The sequence below is a fragment of the Aquila chrysaetos genome, chromosome 3 (assembly GCF_900496995.4).
Source record: "Aquila chrysaetos chrysaetos chromosome 3, bAquChr1.4, whole genome shotgun sequence".
Lineage (NCBI taxonomy): Eukaryota > Metazoa > Chordata > Aves > Accipitriformes > Accipitridae > Aquila > Aquila chrysaetos.
Window position 1 is genome coordinate 22975474 of NC_044006.1, and position 20230 is coordinate 22995703.

Here is a 20230-nt window from a genome sequence, read left to right on the forward strand (position 1 = left end):
GGAGAGACAGATAAGGCCTAATAAGATTTAAATGGAGAAAAAAAAAAAGTGTATTGAGTACAGTAACGTTACCAGGAGACAGTTTGTCCCACTAAGGAAACAACATTACCCAATTTATAAATATACAATCTACATATACATAAATATACAGTTGACTACCACTACAACACATCAATAATGTATCAAATACAACGGTACTTAGGTATCTTTCAAAATGTTGGAGGATTTTTTTTCCATACCTAAACATCAGGAAGTTGCTTAAACTAGGGCAAGAAGTACAATTTGTTTATTTTCCCATTTCTCAAATTCTATTTTTGAGGATCAAATCCTGAAAATATTTACAATATTTGGTGACATCAGTAGTGCCAGTGAACTCCAAAGAATGCCATTCAAAAGTATTCAAAAGACAATGACACTTTTCTAAATTTTTAAGTCTGAAAGTGGTAACAGTAAAAAGTTTACATTTCAAAGTAATAATTTGACAAACATTACATAGCAATATAAAGAATAACTATACCACTGCACAAGCAAAAACGCAGTGCATCTGTAAACTACAAACTATACTAGTCAAAAGCAGACTAATCAGGATTCCACAGAAAAAAAATTGAACTTGCAGAGAACATCAGCTATAACAAACAAAGGGGTTAAATAGAAGCTTTGCATAAAAGTTTCACATAAAGACAGATAGTGTCACATCCAGAAGACTATTCACAATTAAAAAAAAAAATTAACATTCCTATAAACCCTATTTTTTTTTAAACACTGTAAATTCATAAGTCATGCCATAACACATTTATCAGAAACCCTGATGCCAGCAGGTTATTTCCCAAAACAATTGTACATTAAATAATTCCCTTGGTTACAACATTCCCTCACTACTATAAAATAACTTTTGAGATTGTCATTAGCAAACTCATTTTAACTCCATACCTAGCACTAATAATCACCACTGATTACAACTATGGCAACCTCACACCATCCTAATTCAGGTCAATGTATAACCTTCCTAACATCCAAGCTGACAAAAGGATGGTGCTCCCACAGAGAAAATAAAGCCACTCAGCTGAGAGAGTGATAAAGGTTGATTCATGGGGCTGCTTGCTCGGCTATTCCTTCAGAACTTGCCATTTAATCTTTAACGCGGCAGGGTAACACCACACCCTTATCGCAACAGACCTATTACTAGCAAAGCAGTAGCGACCTGGTCACCAGTAGCTTTTATATCTCAATTTCCATCAAACTTCTCTTGGTCATTGTTAAAACAGAGGTCTTCATATACTACTCTGCCAATGTGGAAGGGTTTCAAAGCAGAATGGTATCTTATGCACCCTCTTGAACGTACAAGTGGAAGCAAACTTCAGTAGACTGCATATAATAAAATGCCTCCTCCAGTCAACTACTTTCTATTGGCACTCAACTTACAATACAGCAGAAGTACAGAGCTACTAACTAAAAGGCAGGCTTTCCTTTTGGAAGGAGGGCAAACTTGCAGAGCGGTGTTGCTCTCCATCCCTCAGAAACCAAGGCTTGTGGAAATGAGAAGGTGAAAAGCAAAGAGAGAAAAAGCAATTCAGAAGAAGCATTAAAAAAACCTCAAAACAGTATCTCAGTATGTAGTTATTCAGCCCCCACAGATACAAAATAACATTTGGCCAATTGCTAATGCAGTGATTTTTATTTCCTTAGTGTTCAAAAAATCTACCAGCAAGTAAGACACACTATTTTTTAATAATCATTTTGAGCTCTGATCAGTGAAGTATGGAGGGGAACCCCCCCCAAAAAACCCTCCACATCTCTAATGGATTCTGCATAGTAGGTTTGTAGCCTGCTGGATTTTCTGATGAGTATGAGAGCCTGGTAACACTATTGTAAAGATAAAACAAGAGCAAATGAAGGACAATGCTCTGTAATACAAAACCTACAGTGCCAATTTACTGACCTCTCTTTGCTCACTTGCAAATCAGTAGTATTTTTGCTTGAGGGTGATAGGAAGCACAGTGTCTAAATGCATGGATGCATGCAAACATCCAAATCAAATACACTTTGCACCTCTCAGTTTATGGAGAAGGTTGTTAGACAATAAATAAAGAAAGAATAATTAAAAAAAAACAGTCTACAGCAAGTGGAGGGACCACAGAATTCCAGAAACACAGTTAGAAAATGTGTTTTGGTAACTCCTTTGAAACTAATGTCACGGGTCCAAAACAGGAAACAGCCAAGAAAGCTTCTATCACATTATTTTCATGACAGCATATAATACATGCTACCAGGGACATATTTGCGTTTCAAACTATTTGTTTTTTTAACAGCCAAACACACAAATGGATAAATGCTACACAGATGAAGTATTTCCTCTGCCTTGAAGTACCTAGCACCATCTTCATACTGTCTTAAAGCTTGCAAATTTATGGGTACCCACATTGCTGTGTTTCCCAATGTGAGTACAGCTGAAAGGATGTACTCTGCATTTATTTCTCTTCATCTATTTAACGCAGCATCTGACAGGAAGCTTCTTGCAGGCTCTGAGCTCCACACTGACTAAAGCACTGATTCCTAAGCTGAAGACGCTCAGGGAGAAAGAAGGAAGGTATGTACCTTCCTGGATTGCTCCCTGAAAGTCACACAGCCATCTAGTAAGCTGCTTAGAAGAAAAGTATGCTTCCAGGAACAGGAAACAGCCATGGAAGGGAAGGGGAGCAAGAATACCACTGTTGGGAGCTGCTGCAATGAGCCACCACCCACCAAACAGGGGATTCAGGTTGAAGAAAAAAAAAGAAAGAAAAAAAAATAAAAAACACAGGAGCCAGCAGTCAGAGGTGTCCTCAGCCCCTGCTCCCTGCACCCCTCCTCGAGGCAGACCGCTTTTTCATTTCTGAGACCTATCAATCAGGGACAAACTAAAGAACTAAAAGAGAGCAGCAGCCATGGCTGAAGAGCAAAGCCCAGCTCCCACTGCTCCGCTTCCCATATATTTCCAACTACTGGGAAACAGAAAGGTGATAAGATGTTTCGGTAAAGTTTCACTTTTTGGGCAGATGATACTGACCTGTATAATTATAGAGTCTAACAGGGAAGGCCCTAGTGCATGGGGATTTCCCTGTTGCCAAAATTTATTTCCTCAGAAACTACATCAGGATAAAGGAATACTGTTCATGGAGCACAGATCTCCGGCAATTTTAATACTGACGCTTCTTATTGGCAAGGTGGCAGCAGGGGACATTGCTTTTTTCATAATAGTTCCCTACCCAAAGCCTTTAACTATGACAAGGCCTACTATATTCTTGATCAGTCATGAGAAGCCCTGCCTCACAAATAGCATCCGTCTCCCTCTGCTCAGAGCTCTGTCCCAACACTGAAGATAAGATCACAAGCTCATCGCATCCTAAATGCTGCATGTGGAGACATACAGAACAGAGACAGTAACGCTGACCGGCCTTACTGCCGGGTACTACTTGGCAAACATTGCCAGTTGTAGACCCTGGCGGACTCGGACTCCTCAGCTCATGTTGGTTTAATTTCTGAAAGGCTGTTTTTGCACTCCAAGGATAAAGCACTTGCTAAAAATCACAGCTTCAGTTCTAGAGCCGCCAGAAGTTATGCTCTGGCACTGGTTACTGCGAGCACTACGTCGACTTGAGCCAAGCACATGAGGAATTCTGAAACTGCCACATTATGTATATTCCCTTTCCAATAAACTCAGGAAAACTACACCTAAAATGTGCCGTCAGCTCTGTTACTGACTCAGACTAGAAAGATTGTACACGTTTAAAGATAAACATGGTAGCTGCTCCTCCACTAAAGAGGAGTTTTTGGCAGCCCTGGCTAAACTGGGGCAGAGGCTTCAGGTCTGCTGTTGCCTGTCACATTTGAGACAGCCCTAAGAGAACATGTTCATCTAAAGAGCTTAACATTTGGAAGAGACTACTGTCACCAGAGCTCAAAAAATGTGCTTCTGAGGCACGACCGGCTAGAAGTCCGAATTTTAACACAATGCACCAGCAGTTCCCCCTGCCTCCCCCACCGCTCCCCGAGTGGAGGAGCGGGCCGGTCCCTCCAGAAAGCACACAGGGAGTTCAGTGGGTGGCTGTCACCCTGGCCAGAGGGATAAAGAGCAGTCACAGCTTGCCAACCGCTTCACAACTGTCAAGTCACACTGTGGGCGAGCTCCACGAAGGAGGCTGGAAGAACATCCTGTTGTGAGTGATACACACTCAGTCAGCAAGTACATATTAGCGCGGTGAAAAATAACTACCCTAAGTTCAACAGACAATGACAATAGATTTTTTTTTTCTTTTAAATGTTACAGCGCAGCTTACTGTGATTTCAATGGTGTAGTTTGCAAATTAATCTTTTAATATTAAGGGGCAGTTACTGATTCTTCTAGAAGACGAGATTTTATCTTGCTGTTTGAGCTATGGTTTGAAGGGTGTTTGTTTACTGCCATTTCTCTCATATAGTATTCAAATAGCTTAGTAAATCCAATATTAAAGCCTCATATACAAACCTATGTTATTACTTAACTGCAGGTTTGGGAAAAAACTTTGCCGTTATTTCTTTTCTAAAGCATATGCCGAAACACTCAGGTAGGTAGCCTTTTCAAAGTACTTCCTCTAAGCAGGGCATGAACTGCATCGAATTTTCCTGGGGTAAATGAAGAAGCAAGTTAAAGGAAATTTCAACAAGAACATCACACTATTCTATTAGCATAAATACAGATCAAATGTGGTAACTTGGAAAATACAGCCACAAAGTGAAACTAAGGAGATAAGGAAAAGTGCCTGGAAAGAACTCACCATCCCCTTAATGCATACACCATATACTGATACAGCCTAGCATAGCTCCTCTGTTAAAACTTTTCTTGCAAGATTTTTGAATATTAGCCATTGAATTACTGTCTTGACATTCTCCTCCATCTGTTTCTTGTCAAGAAGTGTCTGGACTGCAGTCCTTGCAACTAATAAATGGGTGTAAAGCTTAAACCAGGATCTGGACTGTCAGTCTTTCAAAAATCCTAAAATGAAGCTACAAGCCTATGTTAAAAGCCATGCATTGTCAGCTGTCTCCCTTTCTTACATACGTGATCTTTTCCTATTCCACCTCTTTGGGAGGGATTGGCTGTGCCAAAGTTTTCAAGAATTACTAGTCTCCATCTTCTTTCTTTAGTGTTTAAAGATTCCAGAGCCCTGTATGGCCTGCATTCTAGTCAATGTCTTTGTAAGGTAAAATAGGTATTTTACATTTTCTGGAAGTCAGACCCCGAGAGTGCCTGAACTTGAGATTTTAACAGTGATCACAAGGCTTTTTTTTTTTTTTTTTTTTAATGAAACTTGAGCTAGATTCTCAGCCTGCATTTATCCAGTACTTTAGATAAGGAGGACTTTTAATCTAACTGTTACATTAGTAAATTTAAATAGTAATGACTGGCTGCCATCACAGGTCCTAAACAGCTAACGGTCTTCTCCTGTCCCACCTGCAAAAGCAAGGATCAAAATACAGCCCAGTTTCAGGTTTAACTGATACAACAAATCACTAACCAAATAAAACCGACAGGCTGTTCTTTCACAGCTCAGGTTCTTTAATCAACAAAAACTGAGTAGACACTATCAACAGATATCCCTGCACAAAGTTTCACTGCAGTCAGCTCAAAGACCAGCTTATCAAATGAAGAGTAAACATGTTGCTGTCGGGCAAATTTACAACTCCAAAGCAATGCACTGACTCTAGGACTGTTCTGGCTAGACCTTTATGAAGGTGCTTCGCATACTCATCAAGAGACCCAATTCTGTAACACTGCCAAGCATTAATACTAGTTCTGTGACAGAGGCTCTAGAAACAGGACTGCAGGCAGTCGGAGGCTCTAAATGTCGGGACAGGGAAAAACCACACTACATCAAAACAACCATGGAAATAATAGACAAGTAGTGAGTACACATTCTGCACGTGGAATAGGCCAGTTAAGGAGTCATAATTACACAATTTTTACCCCCTTCTTTTCAATAACTATAAATGGTTAAAGTGAAGCATATTCTCAGACTTTCCCTTTCTGATACCAGATTTATAGCCAGATATGGCTAAAATGTTCCTTTTGTTCGGCATGAAAAGGCTACATGCTGGTATTTCCATCTGCTTTACTTATAGAATAGATTGACTCATCCCCATGAGAAATACTATTGCTTGTAAGCACACCCACGTGCAAAGATACATAGAAACACCACATATCATTTAAGTGCCTCTGTATCACTACGACACTGAGTGTGTAGATGACCTGAATGTATTGGTGGAGGACAGAAGGCATTTCAAATACATACTGAGCTTTTGAGGGGAAGGTACTGTAGAAAAACAGGGCTAAATTTATCCCAGATGGAACTCAACAATTTCCCCCCCCCCCGCCTCAAAATCAACAAGAACAGCTTCAGACTGTACTTAGATCTGGATGAAAAGTAAAGTCAGCGGGAAGAATAAGAACAGCTTGATGTATGTTTCAGCAACCATTTAATCACTAAAAAAAAATAGGAATCAAACATAAAACAATGTCAGTTGGCCTCTCCTGAGAAGTTTCCTCCCCACCCCAATCCCCAGTTTTAAAGTTTCCTTTTACCAGTATTCTCTCTAGCACCTTTCTATTTTGCACAGACACACAAGTTATCTCAGGTTCCTTCAGAGACCCCAACAGGAGAGATAGATAGTTTATTGACTGCGTATGACTGAAATCCAGGTGGAATATCTGATTCTGAGGAAGTCTTTACAGGAAAGTCCTATGCAACAGGATTCAAAGAGCATGTTTCATCCACTGAGGCTTCGAACACAGGAACTCTTTCCCATGAGGTGAGTAAGGGTGTAAATTCACAGCAGGTCACATTCTCTGTGCTAACAATCTTTCAAAGCATCCTTACAGCAGCTTTATGATGGTGTATTTGGAAGTACCAGTTCTCTACCATAAAACTGCTATTTTAGAGCAAAATTTACAGCACATGAAGTAACATAAAGGGCACATTTAGCTTTTGGTACCTGAAGCCCTGAAAAAGATTGCCAGCCTGGCTGGAAGCAGCCCTTGAATGGGTACACTCTCTATACAGCAGGTGCACAGGAGGATTTTCAATGCACATACATTCTCATTCCCACCCTAATGGGCCAGTTGCCTGCAATACTCCAGGTGTCCATTATTTCCACAAAGTATGGCAAGGTTTTGGGGTTGTTTGTTTTGTTGAAAGGTTAAGTCACAAGACCCAAAACTTGGATTGCTTCTGTCTATGTGTTTTCAAGTTCATGGATAAGCACGAAATCATTGCCCTGTTCTGCTACTCATTTTTAGAAGTACCTGTTGGGAATGACAACCTACCACACAGAGTTTTGTAACACACACATATACAATGTACATATAAAAAAATGCACTACAATTCCAAAGAAAGATAATTTCCCAAATCCAGTTTCATTATAAAAAAAGGTATTGCATAGCCTACATCTGTTGATCATGTGTTTCTTTAAAGAAGTTTACATAAATTAAGATTAATCCTATTCATATGAGTATTTCCTTAGTCTTTCATCTGAATGTACTGGCTACGCATTAAAAAAAAAAAAAAGTAAAATTTAGTAGATTTAAATCCACAAATATCACTCAAATCACTTATATGTTGCCATGTGCTAGCACCATAAAAGTTTAAAACCAAAAGGTAAAAAGTACCTTCTTCCAAGATATCGAGGCTCTGCCTGTTAAATGTGCGTTCTCTCTTATTTTCCTTTTCATAGTCATATTCAAAGCTTTCCTCTTCGTTTACCGACATTGCCAAAGTTATCCCAGATCAACAGGGTATGATGGTTTAGTCTCACAGGAGATGGGAAGTCATTCCCTTGCAGGCTGTATTTTTGGGGAGAGCAAAGCAAGGTCTCCACAAAGCAGGATACCATGTTTCCTCACTCACATGCTCAGCCAGGGAGCTCCTGAGTGACTGAGTATTTGTCCTTAGCGCAACAGCTTTGTGTTATACAGATGGGGTGGAGGAGGGAAGAGACCATCTGTCTAATAATTACTAGAAGATTTATGTCGTTCCTCATACCAGCTCTGAGGGTAGCCAGTTTTTGCTCAACAGCTCCACTAGCATATTTCAAACAAAGTAGGTGGGCTGAAAGTCCCCTCCTTGGCACTCCTCACCTCTGCAAGGTTCTCCCTCCTCTGCCCCTGCTCTGCCAAGTGAAGTGGTAGCTTCCTACAAGCGTCTCGGCAACAGGGAAGTCCAGCGATCGTCCGTCACACCTGGTGAAGGGTGTGCACCTCCACTGAGTTAAACCACCTCTCAAACTGCCTAACGCTGCAAGGAACACATTTCACTGGAGCAGTGAGCAGCCTAAGCCTGTGCACATGCACACGCCAATCCCACCCAGCGGAGATCTTGAAAGCTGCGGCTAGTGTACAGTACGGTCTGACCGCAGCATCCATCATGCACTAACACTGCCGCGTGAAGAATTAGGCTGGGGGGAAAGGAGCTTTTTTTATTGCTTTTACAAAAAATATTATGCTTGTACAAAGCATTTAAATGACCTATCACATCAGCTGTCAAGTACCATGTTTTCCACAGTCATCTTTACTATTCCTTCTGCTGCGGGAAAGGAAACACCTCAAGTCCACACATGGCCCCCTGGAGCATTTTCAAGGGTGTACATATCTCTTTGCTGTTCAACAACAAACAACACTCCTTGTGCTCAGACCTCTTGGTTTCCAACAGGCTGTGTTTGCTAAACTTGACTACACATATAGGGCAGGTTAACTTTCTTATTTAACTTTTTGCAGCTATAGATATTTAATGTTTGCCAAGTTGCCTCCCTTGCTTTCAACGGCAAATAGGTGCCCTTTGCTGCTTGCAGAAAGCGTTCCTATCTGCATCACAAGGCAAAGCAGTTGCAGGCAAAGTGGGGGCTCTGCAAGGCAAAGGCAGCTCATCACACTCTGAGGGGACGTAACTGCTGGGGAGGGAGACAGGCAAACATTACAAGCCAGCAGAACATAACAGTTAGGGTCACATAGGAATAATTTCTCTATTACCATTTCTCTAAGCAGTGTGAACGTATGAGGTAGTATTAGATGGGAAGAAACTGATTTTATACCATCACGATGAATTATTCTGTTTTAAGTTTTAAACTCTTGATATTGTATACAAACAATGTAACAACATTTATATAAACAATAGCCAAAGGATATGAAATACATATAAGTGCTTGCTGAGGAAAGGAACACTCGTTTCTGAATAAAGAAAGATCTTACTACTCAAACTTAACAACTTGACCTCTAACTTCCCAGGTTTACTGCAATATTCAGCAGCAGCAATAGCCTCAAGAACTCAGTTGGTGAAAAAATAATATTGTCCCTTTCTCCCCATACCACAACATTAAAATATGTCATTTTAATAATAATGTAAGGGGGATTACTTCTAGTTTCTGATTCCTTAGAGCTTTTCTGTGTCTTCATTTCTCCCCTGTAACAGTGAATCAAAACTCTTAAAAAAAAAAAATAATTAAAAAAGTCAAACAGTAAGAGTCTTAAGTACCTACTTGCCATACAGCATCAATTTACCACATCTCAGCTAGAGAACAGAAATTCAGAGAGTAACCAAAACACTGAGTAATTTTAAAAGAATGCAAGCAGCACCTTTTAAAGCTTAGGGACAGAAAAATCCACTCCTGCCAACCCTGTTGACATACTATGGTTTTAATATTGCTGACAAGTGTTCAACTGTAGCTAACCAACTAGTTTATAAAGGAAAGCAGGACAGTGGGTGACACACTGACAATGTGCATGTTGCTGCCCAATATATGTGACAACGTAAGGAGAGTAAACGAATATTCCCACAAGCTGACTTCTGAACTGTGACTCATGTCAACTCATGCTGCACAGAAGGACTCTGACATCCAAAAGCTGAGAGAAAGAGAAGTGTTGCAATGCCTACTTTGATATCAGCATATGATAAATGCTGATGCAAATTCATAAGGGGTGGAGAAGGAATGTGTACCCCACCCTCACATTATCAACTCATTTTTAGTGCTATTCTGCCTTAAGCCTTTTTAGTAGTGCAGGAATATTTGCTTGCTAAAGATTAAGAGCCAGTTTTCCAACAGATACCAAACAATAGGCAGATTGGGGGAGGGGGGAATGGGGGGAGCTAAATTACATATGGTTCTGAAAATATACATTCTAATCAGGAAAGATTCAAAAGAGCTTTTTAGTATTTCCTGTAATCACATACTCAGGGACTTAAAGAATATACCAGAATGAACATTCCTTTTCATGGGTTGCCACTGCAAAGTAAATTTGATGTATTTGCTGCAATCACCACTCTGAATTAGTGGCTAAAGACATTTAACTCCTTCTAGGAAGCTTGCTAAGTAAGTTGCAATGCTTAAAGCACACAGATGCACATTCCTTATACAATGCTTGCACTAAGGTACAGACTGCCTTCACTAACTTTGCAATCAAACACGGAACATGCAAACCAGGAGCTAGTTTGCAGAGGGTGAGGCTGGGTACAATACAAACAAACCCTCATATCCTGACTCATTATTTCCAAGGAATTCCAATGCATTCAAATCATTTTAACTTTACCTTATCAATAAAAATATCTAGACTTTTGCACAATTAACCACATTAATTTTGACCACAATTAACTAATATTAACAATGCTGCATTTAGAAGAGAGAGATCCTATGTAAGCAAACAAGTCCTAAAACCAGCAGCTGAAACAGCAGCACCCAGACTTAAAATACATTGATGAAGAAATGTGAGTGTTTTGGGGTGGGCTTTTCAGGGAGGGGGGATAAATTGGTCATTGAACATGTGCTTTCTATTAAGATGTACAGTCAAGCAAAAGGTAGCTTGTTAAAATTTTTACAGGTTTTTCACGTTTCCCACTCTTTCAAAATCCCACCCAAATTATCTTCTGTCACTCAACCAAAAGGACAGCACGTTACTTTTGCAGAAAGGGAATGAAATGGGATGAATTGGGAAAATGCTTATCTGGAAATTTAGCAGCTGAGCAAAATAAAGAGGAAAAATATCTCTATACTGAAATATAAAACACATAAAGACAACATACAAGTAGAAGTAGCTTAGGTCTGACTGGATAAAGAATTGAGAGTCAATGGAGGAATAAAGAAATGTGACATGGCAAAAAGCAGAAAACTAGGAAAATTGTATCAATGATTACATGAATATAAGCAAGGTTCAACCATATTTATCAAGTATAGAGATAAAGAACATAGGAGCAAAACAAGAACAACCTGAATGAGAATTTTAGCTGCATACCTATAGAGCAAGGGCTGTTTCAGAGATTGCACACTACAGGCATTTGTAAGATTCCCACAGATTTAGATGGCATACCCGCAGGCAGCACCCACTAAACATCCAGAGTAACACCAGGGTTACTCTGTCCATGGGCATGGAGACAAAAGGGGCTAATGTATGAGGGGAGACGATGACTCATCATAAATGCGCAACCATCAGCCAAGCTCCTACTGTAAGGGAGAAGGTGTCAAGGGAAGCATATTTTAAGCAAAAAGGTTGACTGCTCCACTCAGAGCTGGCAGATGTGTGTTTGCAAGGTTACCTGTAACTAAGGTACACAGAGAAAAAAGATGGAGAACCAAGAACTCTCAAATAGCTGCAGCAGGGAATATGAAATATTCTTCTAATGCTACTGTAAAGGAGTGACAAAAAAAAAAAAAAAAGCAAGGGGGGGGGGGGGGGTGGGGAAGAAAAATAACCAGGACACAGTCTCACATCTGTAAAGGCACACTAGTACAAGCAAGACAAGGATAAGTAATCATTCTTAAAGTGGCTGAGAGGTCAAGGAGAACAAGCATTAACATTGTTAATTACTGTTCAGCTAAAAAGAAAGTTGGGGAGCTTGCTGATAATCATTGCAGTAGAGTGGAAAATAGAACAGAGGAGAGAAGCTCCAAACAGTAACTGCAATCCGAACACATAATGAAAACATTTCAATGTGAGCAGGAAGAAAATACAGGTAGGGGTTGAGAGTTACAGAGAAGAGCAAAAGCAGGATAAGGGGTGCTGGAACGATGAAGAGAATGAGATGAAGTTGCTCAGGCAAACATAAAAGGGGTTACAAGCTTCAGCACGTGTGACAAACAGGGCACACAGTGTGATTGGCAGGGGCAAAAAAGGAAAAGGCACTATTTTCTGCACAAGAAATTGCTGAAACTCATGGGCAACAAAAGGAGAGAAGAGCCAACTGCACATACGCAAAGTCATCCAGAATTGTAGGCAATGAACTCTCAGGCATTAGCATGGAGTTGTTCAACTAGAAATAAACAAGTAATGGAAGAAACCACAAGGAAAGTAATTTTATCCAAAGTCAACCTGGCTTTCTCTAGGAAGCATTGTTCATTGAAAGGATGAAAAAACATCGGCCTAAGAAAGAGGCAGGGGGACAAGACACAAAGATTTGTATGTGTATCTACTTATCTGTTTATTTAGTTGTTTGGTAGTTTGTGCAGTTTTTTGCATTATTTTTTTCACCCAAGCTGTGTTGTGTGTGGTTTTTTTAAGAATCTATTTGTTTTTTTTCCAAAAAACCCCCTAGATAAACCTAGGCTTTTATACTGTTATCTTTCTACAGAAATTTATCTTAACTTTTCTACAGAAGTTTCACCTTTTCCTCTTTTATCATTGGTTCTGTCAAAGTCTGCTATGAAAATAGCTATCTTCCTACTCAAGTACACACCCAGTTCTTTCCCCCTCCCCATTCCACCTACACAATATATTTCATTAATGCCAAGTAAGGTGACAACTGTCACTCATATTATAAAATATTATACTTGAAAATTTATCTAAAAAGCACTACATAATAGTTATTTATAGAAGTTTCAATTTACTGTAATGTAAGTCAACAACAGTGATTCAAATAGAGTGTGACATTTTATTGTTTAATTCCATCTACTCCTACCAAAAATAAACTCTGTAGAAGACCTTACGTAAAGGGATTAATTCATTATTCCAACCCTAGAAAGTCCTCACAAAGATATACAAATTGTAAATTTTGAGCATTTGTTTGTTTGCTTTTGCAATGTATTAAAAAAAAATTACTGCCACAAAATGCAAGTTGAAGACATTATTACTATGTCAGTCCTTACAGAAGTTCATTAAATCCAAGGTAACAGTGAGAATCACTTCTTTACCTATTAAGTTAAATAATAGCATTAAAATCTTATATCCTGGTATATTTTTAGACTTTTTTTTCTTTGAAGAACGAGAAACCATATGCTGCTCAAATAATTCTTAAAAAAAGAAAAACAAATGAAGTCACATGTTTTAAATGGAAATGTGAGTCCCAGTGGCTCTGACAAAGACCGTAGGAACACTTTAATCAGAAATATAATTCTGGAGGATAATACCTTGTGAGGTTTTCTATTAGTTTCAATGTACCGGCAACTCTGGGTGGGATTCACAATTGAATGCACACATAGATCTGACCTTCAGAGTCCATGTATAGCAGAGAAGTAAGCTCTCTAACTACGCTTCACCTTGTCTTAAAATAGATACTCAAAACAGGTCAGCTGAGCTGCAACTGCCTATCATTCTCTATTGAATATAAAAAGAATCTCAGGCAAATGACTCTGGTATTGACAAATGCATGGTAGAAATATCAAACATCAGTCAAGAGGTAGGCATCTCTTATAATATGCCATTTGCTCCAGGTTTTTGGAAAAGCTTGATTTTCTACTATAAAAGATGCCTTTTGTCTCCCACTACAATTAGAATACCTTTCTCCATCAACAGGAAATGCTAATATTATTTTAAACCCAAATTAATAGGACAGTATGGAAGGCCAAAGATTATGCCTTCCACCATACCTCTCAAATCCTTCTCTTTCTCGCACACTTCAACTGGGAGAAGCAAAAGAAAGCTAAACCCCATAGAGTTCCATGAAACCCTATGAGACTATCATTCACCTGAAAGCCTGAGACAGGACTGACAGCACTATCCTTCCATCATGTCAAAAATAGTATTTTAATTATAAAAAAAAACCCAACCAAAATAATTCTTAAAAAGCATTATGCCTTACCTACTGGAGAGATTTTTCCCTATCAGACATTAAACCCTGCTTTCTCTTAGGGAAGAACTTCCCAAATACTTCAAGCAGCCAGCCAGCACATACTCTAGATCTCAGCTCATGGAAGAAGTATGCTGGGTGGGGGCTCAGCACTTACAAGAAAACGTGTAAGCCCAGAATCAGACCAACCACTGCAGTGCTCCTGGGGCCCTGATCCCATAAGGTACTTAAATGCTTGCCCAACACCTGTTGCTTACTCCATTACCATGGAACTCCCATAGTTTCTCCAACTGATGAGCAGATCAGCTCTTAGCTCAGACATTCAGGCATGCCACAGTTCCGTGTAATGACACTTTGACCAGATAGACAGAGGACCATAAAAAAGAACAATAAAAAGAAGGCTATCTATATTTAACCCAGGGGGGGGAAAAAAAAAAAAAAAATCAGCTATAGCTTTTAATGACAGTACAACTGTTCTATTTCATAAGCTCCTAAAACCAGGCCAACTCAGCCTGTTACATCATGCGGATTAATCAGAGGCTACAGTATTTACTAGGGTTAAACCTAGAGGATAAAGGTTACATAATGGATTCAATCCAACTTAAAGTGGTCAGGTCTTTCAAATAAATATGCACCTTTCCTCTTTGAACACCTGGACAGGAATAACCAATTAAACATAAGAGAAGTTAAAGTTTAACAAGCTTCTGAAATTGTAAACAGTTCCAAAATCTAGTACAGAGAAACAAATGGAGGCACACACCACTCAAGAGACCATAAAAACCCATTCAAATTTTGTCACACATATCTTCACTCTTCATGTCCCCTCTGATATTGTTATCAAAGCACTATGAACTATCTTTATATACTACATTCATATAACATCCCCTGGGCCTACACTCCTTACTCCTTTCTGTTCTTTGCTTCACTATGATCTTGGACTTGCCTTGTTTAGCCAAGCTCTCCAACCAGAATAAAATCCATATACAACTACTGCTTTTCCAAAGGCTGCATTTTGTTTTAGAGGTTACCACTGAGTGCCATCGATGAGGAATCTTGCTTTTTCCACTCTGCAGAGAGTACAGTTTTAGACTTTCCTTATGCTTCCTTGTGTGCCTTCTATCAGAAGTCTGATGAAAACCTTCAGTGTTCTAATAAAGAAATAATAGCCCAAGCAAACATTAGAAAAATCGCAAGAGGCTCAGAAGATAATGCTCGCCAGAGTTTGTAATTTTTCCAGTTCAAAAAGTTAACCTGCTCACTTCTAAGAAGCTACAGTTTTAAATGTCTTTCACAGACAAATAACCAGAGAGAAGACATGTACTGCCTACTAACACATTAAATACATATGTATTACAGCATACTGGTAATGCAGAAAAAACAGATTTAAAACTCAGACCAATACAGAATCTTACAATGACTGTATTTAAATTCAGCTCAAATATTATACATACAGTTAGCATTTCAAATATTTCTCCCCCTGCCCAAAGACTGCTCATACAGTGCATATGCTCCTCTGCCACTCCCTTTGAAAAAGAGAAAGCTATACAGCAGAGACTCTTGTAGCATGCTCACAAGAGATGTTGAGGTGCAACAGAGATGCGGGCATCTCCGCTACACCAGGGTGCTACGTTTTTCAAGGTATTTCATTTTAAAAACCATTGAATAACGATGCTCCAGTCTTACAAGCTCCAAATTCTGCAACAAGAGACTAGAAAGAAATATTTACCATCTGTGCATTCTTCATAATACCAGTCCAGTTCATAATAATCTGCTTCAATAAATTTCTGCATAGTCAGTATCCTTCAGCAACATAAACGAGATTTCACTTCGCTGCTAAGGTCAAGTGAAATGCAGCCATGCCTTCCTGCCTTTGCAAAATAGCATAGTGCAAGGAAGCTCACAGCAAGCTGAATATGAGCTGCACATCTTCAATGAGGCTGCAACTAAAATAAAAGGGGGGTGTAGAAGGTGTATTTGGAAAAAATAAAAATAAAATAGAAAAGAGAAAAAGGATGCAGAAGGGAGAAGCAGATGCCCTGGCAGCTCCTCTAATAAAGAAGCTCTGCACAGGAGCCTTGGATGGGTGTTAACAAAATCATCCTATCAAAAGGCTGATGCGCTGACGTGGGGGACACACACCACCGCCTGGCTAACTCATTCCTTTCCTCCCTAGTCCCCACATCTCTTTCAGTCTAACATGTTGCTATGGAGATGAGCTGGCTCCAAAAGCGATGCAGAGATGAAGAAAATGCATTTTGTCGTTTCTGGCTTTACAGACTATAAGTACCCCTCCATACTGGAAACAAATCCTAGCTCAGAAAGATGATACAAGTCTCTGCTGACTGCTCACGGAACAACAGCATCATGCCTTTGCAATTCACTGGGTACACGCAGTACATTAATAATGAAAATCTAGTCCATTACTCCTCTCCTCCACACAGTTTGATAAAAGCCTGCCTTCCCCATGGAAAATTAAACTACATTACTGCTTTGTTACACTATTCTGGGCTGATATAATAGAATCCTTTATGCATCCTGTTATTGCAAAAGTGGCAAACAAAAAATGAAAGGATCAGAAAAATCAGGACAGCAATTCATTTCTCCTTGCAATAAAGCTAATCTGCTTCTACTTTTTGTCCTCTCCATGAACCACTGACACCCCCCCCCCCCCCGCAACCATCTAAGCTTCATAGCCGAAATCAAGGGGTTAGGTCAAACTTTCACTACTCTATTCCTAAAAATGCTGAAGGTCGTCACACAGAATAGCTTAATGTTTGCATTCAATGTTTTGGAAATGAAAGAAAAGACTTCACTTTTGCAGTGCCCAATAAAATCGTATTTAAGCTATTAGAAGAGAATCTGTCTGATGGCATTAAATCACCATCATCAAACACAGCAATTCAAAAAGCATGTCTGAATCTGTACAGGTACAGTTACTAAAGGGATTGACATCCATTTTGTTCATAACCTCCACATATTCTTCACCCCTTTCTCTCCCTTTTTTTAGGAACCTATTTCTTTGCAAACACCAGTAGAAGCATTGGGATAGAATAAGTTGTAACATATGTTAATTAATACAAGGTAGGAGGCCACAGGTTTGATGCAGGATACGAGTGTCTATCCAAAGACTCCATCTACAAGAACACCCATAAGCAGGTAAGGGAGAACTAGCCAATACTTCCCTCATCTGCCCCTCCCAACCTCCCATTTTTTCCAGCTTTGGAGACAGCCTGAGACAGATACAGTTTCAACTTTTAGCCATTCTCAAAGGACCTTCCCTGTCTATTCTTGAGTCCGTGTACATTTTTTAGCACCTCCAACATCCTCTTGCAAGGAGTTCCACACATCTACTATTTATGATGTAAGAAACCTCAGCTTTTGCTTTGCAACTCACTTTTACTAACTTAATTCTTCCAGCTCTGGAAATCTGAACACTTAATTCATCTCTCCTTTCCAATCACTCATGATTTTGCAGATTTCTATTAAGCTCACCATCACTCATGTCTTTTCTAGGTTGTTACCATTTACTCTACTCCCTGACTGGTACCACTTCGCTCTACTGGAACAGAAATAGGTAAGGTACAGTCAAACTATGCAGAGGAAAATACATCAGTTTCATGACCACATCAGTATTTCAGCTTTACTGGTAAAAAAAATTATCACTGCAGTAACTTTGAGGTTGGGAATTGCCACATCCCTTTCATATATTGATAGATGAAGCACAGATTAACAGATCTGTTCACGCATCCACCACATGTTTGTAAGTGGCAACTGCCTATGTTCACTCAATTCCAAAGTTCCAGACAATATGCGCAAGATTCCTCTCTACTCAGCACTGGTGAGGCCACGCCTGGGGTACTGGGTCCAGTTCTGGGCTCCCCAGTACAAGAGAGAGATGGACATACTGGAGGGAGTCCAGTGAAGGGCCGCTAAGACTGCTGAGGGACCAGAGCATCTCTCCTATGAGGAAAGGCTGAGAGAGCTGGGATGGTTCAGCCTGGAGAAGAGAAGGCTCAGGGGGAATCTTATCAATTTTATATAAATGCCTGAAGGGAAGGCACACAGAGGACAGAGCCAGGGTCTTTCCAGTGGTGCCCAGTGACAGGACCAGAAGCGAGGGGCACAGACTGAAACACAGGAGGTTCACCCTGAACATAAGAATTATTTTTTTTTAATGTGAGGGCGACTGAGCACTGACACAGCCTGCTTTAGGGGACCCTGCTTGAGCAGGAAGGTTGGACCAGACAACTTGCAGAGGTCCCTTTCAACCTCAACCATTCTGCTATTCTGTGATTTTGTAGTTCAAGGGCCTCCACCCATTTACTTCATTTGTTTAATTGTCACACACTAAGATTCTCTGAACTTCTTTCATCATACAAAGTACCTATTTTTAACTTCCTAGACAGTAGGAACAATGGCACATGATTGCAAACCACTGTGAACTTTAAAGATTCACAGAGACTGAAGTGCTACAGGTCTTCCACAAATGCAGTTCACCCTTGCCCCTATGAGATGTTCTTGGCTGGGCAGCAAACTGCAGCCCATACATCTAAACCACTGGTTTTGTTCAACTTTATTCATATGTCCCTGTCTTCTCTCCTCCCCAAGCCAGTATTAGTCACCTGGGGCCAAGACCTGCAGCTCTCCTGAAGTCAGTCTCGAGATGAGGAGATCCAATGTTTGTACTTCAGTGATTGCTGGTGGACAACTGAGTTGGTGTAACACCCAAGTAAAGTAAGTCAACCTGCTCCAGGCTGGAAGTGCTGCCATTCTTGGAAGGCTAACTCAAAGCAAAGAAGCACAGCCTTAATCAAGGCACCACCACATTTACTGGCACTTCCCCCCCGCCATTTATAGGATACCAAAATGCAAAGGCAACAAGAATTGAATGGCCTGCACCTGAGTTTTGGCTGCCAGAATGAAGGCTGTTGTCTTCAGCTTCTGCCCCTCCATACCCACCACAGGCCAGGAAATCTTCATGCCCTATTAGCTTCTAGCCTTATACATGAAAAGCACAAAAATCATTCTTATCTCCTTCCCCGCAGAGGGGACAGAGGCTATTCCAGCCATTGCTTTTGCATCAAGCTAATCTTAGCCCTCTTGAAACCACGAGGCACACTGAGATAACAAGGGTCTGTAAAACAAAACTTACTTTCACTTTGACAGAAATAGCGTTATTTTTGGCTTCATTTAGCTGATTAGATTTTTGTTATGCCCAATACTGATGTGAAAGCAATACAATAAGTGTACATGAACTTCAGGTCAGGAAATCACAAAGGATTACATAAAAGCCACTAAAAACCTTTGGACATGCAAAGGTCATACATCTTTTAAAAAAAAAATCATATTTTGAATAGTGCAAGCATTTTTGCCAAATGTGATCATTCTGCCCTCACACTGTGCCATCTTGAAACAGAGGAATGTGACAAGGCACTCCAGCCCTAGCTCAGTGTTGCAGAATTTCAGTTATGCGTACTCACAAGGCAAGAACTGCACATGCTACTAAATGCAATTAAGGCTACACTGTTAAAATACTGTCAGAGAAAAATAAAGGTTCCTATGGCAACATTAACTCAATTGCTCTGCATATAAGCTATTTGTTCCACTTGTATTATTTTTGTCCAAAAGGTAATTTCAGTCTGGTAATGCTCTTAAACAAGCATTTAAAAATATAAAAAATGAACATTGGCTACCAGCTTAAATTGCTGCAGGGACTCTCTCCTTTTTACTTCCTGACACTTTAAACAAAGGAAATCTTCGACATGCTAGAATTTTCTTCTATTTCCCTGCACACACAAACCCCCCTTCAATGAGACAGGATAAAAATAGTTCAAGGTGGGGTTTGGGGCTTTTTGTTTGTTTGGTTTTCTACAGATCTGATTTGAAACATATTGGTGTAATCCAGAAAGGCATTATTTTACTGTAGAGAAAATCACCTGTGTGGTGAAATGATTTCAGAACTCTTCAAGAGACTTGGAAATATGGGATAAGCATATCATCTTCCCAACATGAAGACAGAAACCCTGGACAGACAGAATGGTATATATCCAGGTATCCACATACAAGCATCCCTTCAGCTGAGAAATTGAGAAATTGTAGCTCTATAAAGCGGGAGCTGGAAGGGTTGTCAAGCTGAACATGAAAGTCTGACCAGGCCACCAAAGCAGCTACAT

At 39.9% G+C, this 20230-nt stretch overlaps 1 protein-coding gene across 14 annotated transcripts in view; it reads right to left on the bottom strand.

Moving 5' to 3' along the window:
* TRAK1 (trafficking kinesin protein 1) overlaps positions 1–20230 on the bottom strand; it is a 140533-nt gene that overhangs the window by 43820 nt on the left and 76483 nt on the right. The window contains exon 1 of one of the 14 annotated variants that reach the window (XM_030007990.2): positions 15784–16131. The exons of 9 other annotated variants lie outside the window; for them this stretch is intronic. In XM_030007990.2, the coding sequence (XP_029863850.1) occupies positions 15784–15847 (64 nt within the window). In that variant the 5' untranslated portion in view covers positions 15848–16131. Of the gene's footprint in view, positions 1–7681; positions 7884–14069; positions 14191–15000; positions 15026–15783; positions 16132–20230 lie in introns of those variants that run through there. 4 more of the 14 variants (XM_030007992.2, XM_030007988.2, XM_030007991.1 and 1 more) reach the window with 4 other exon arrangements.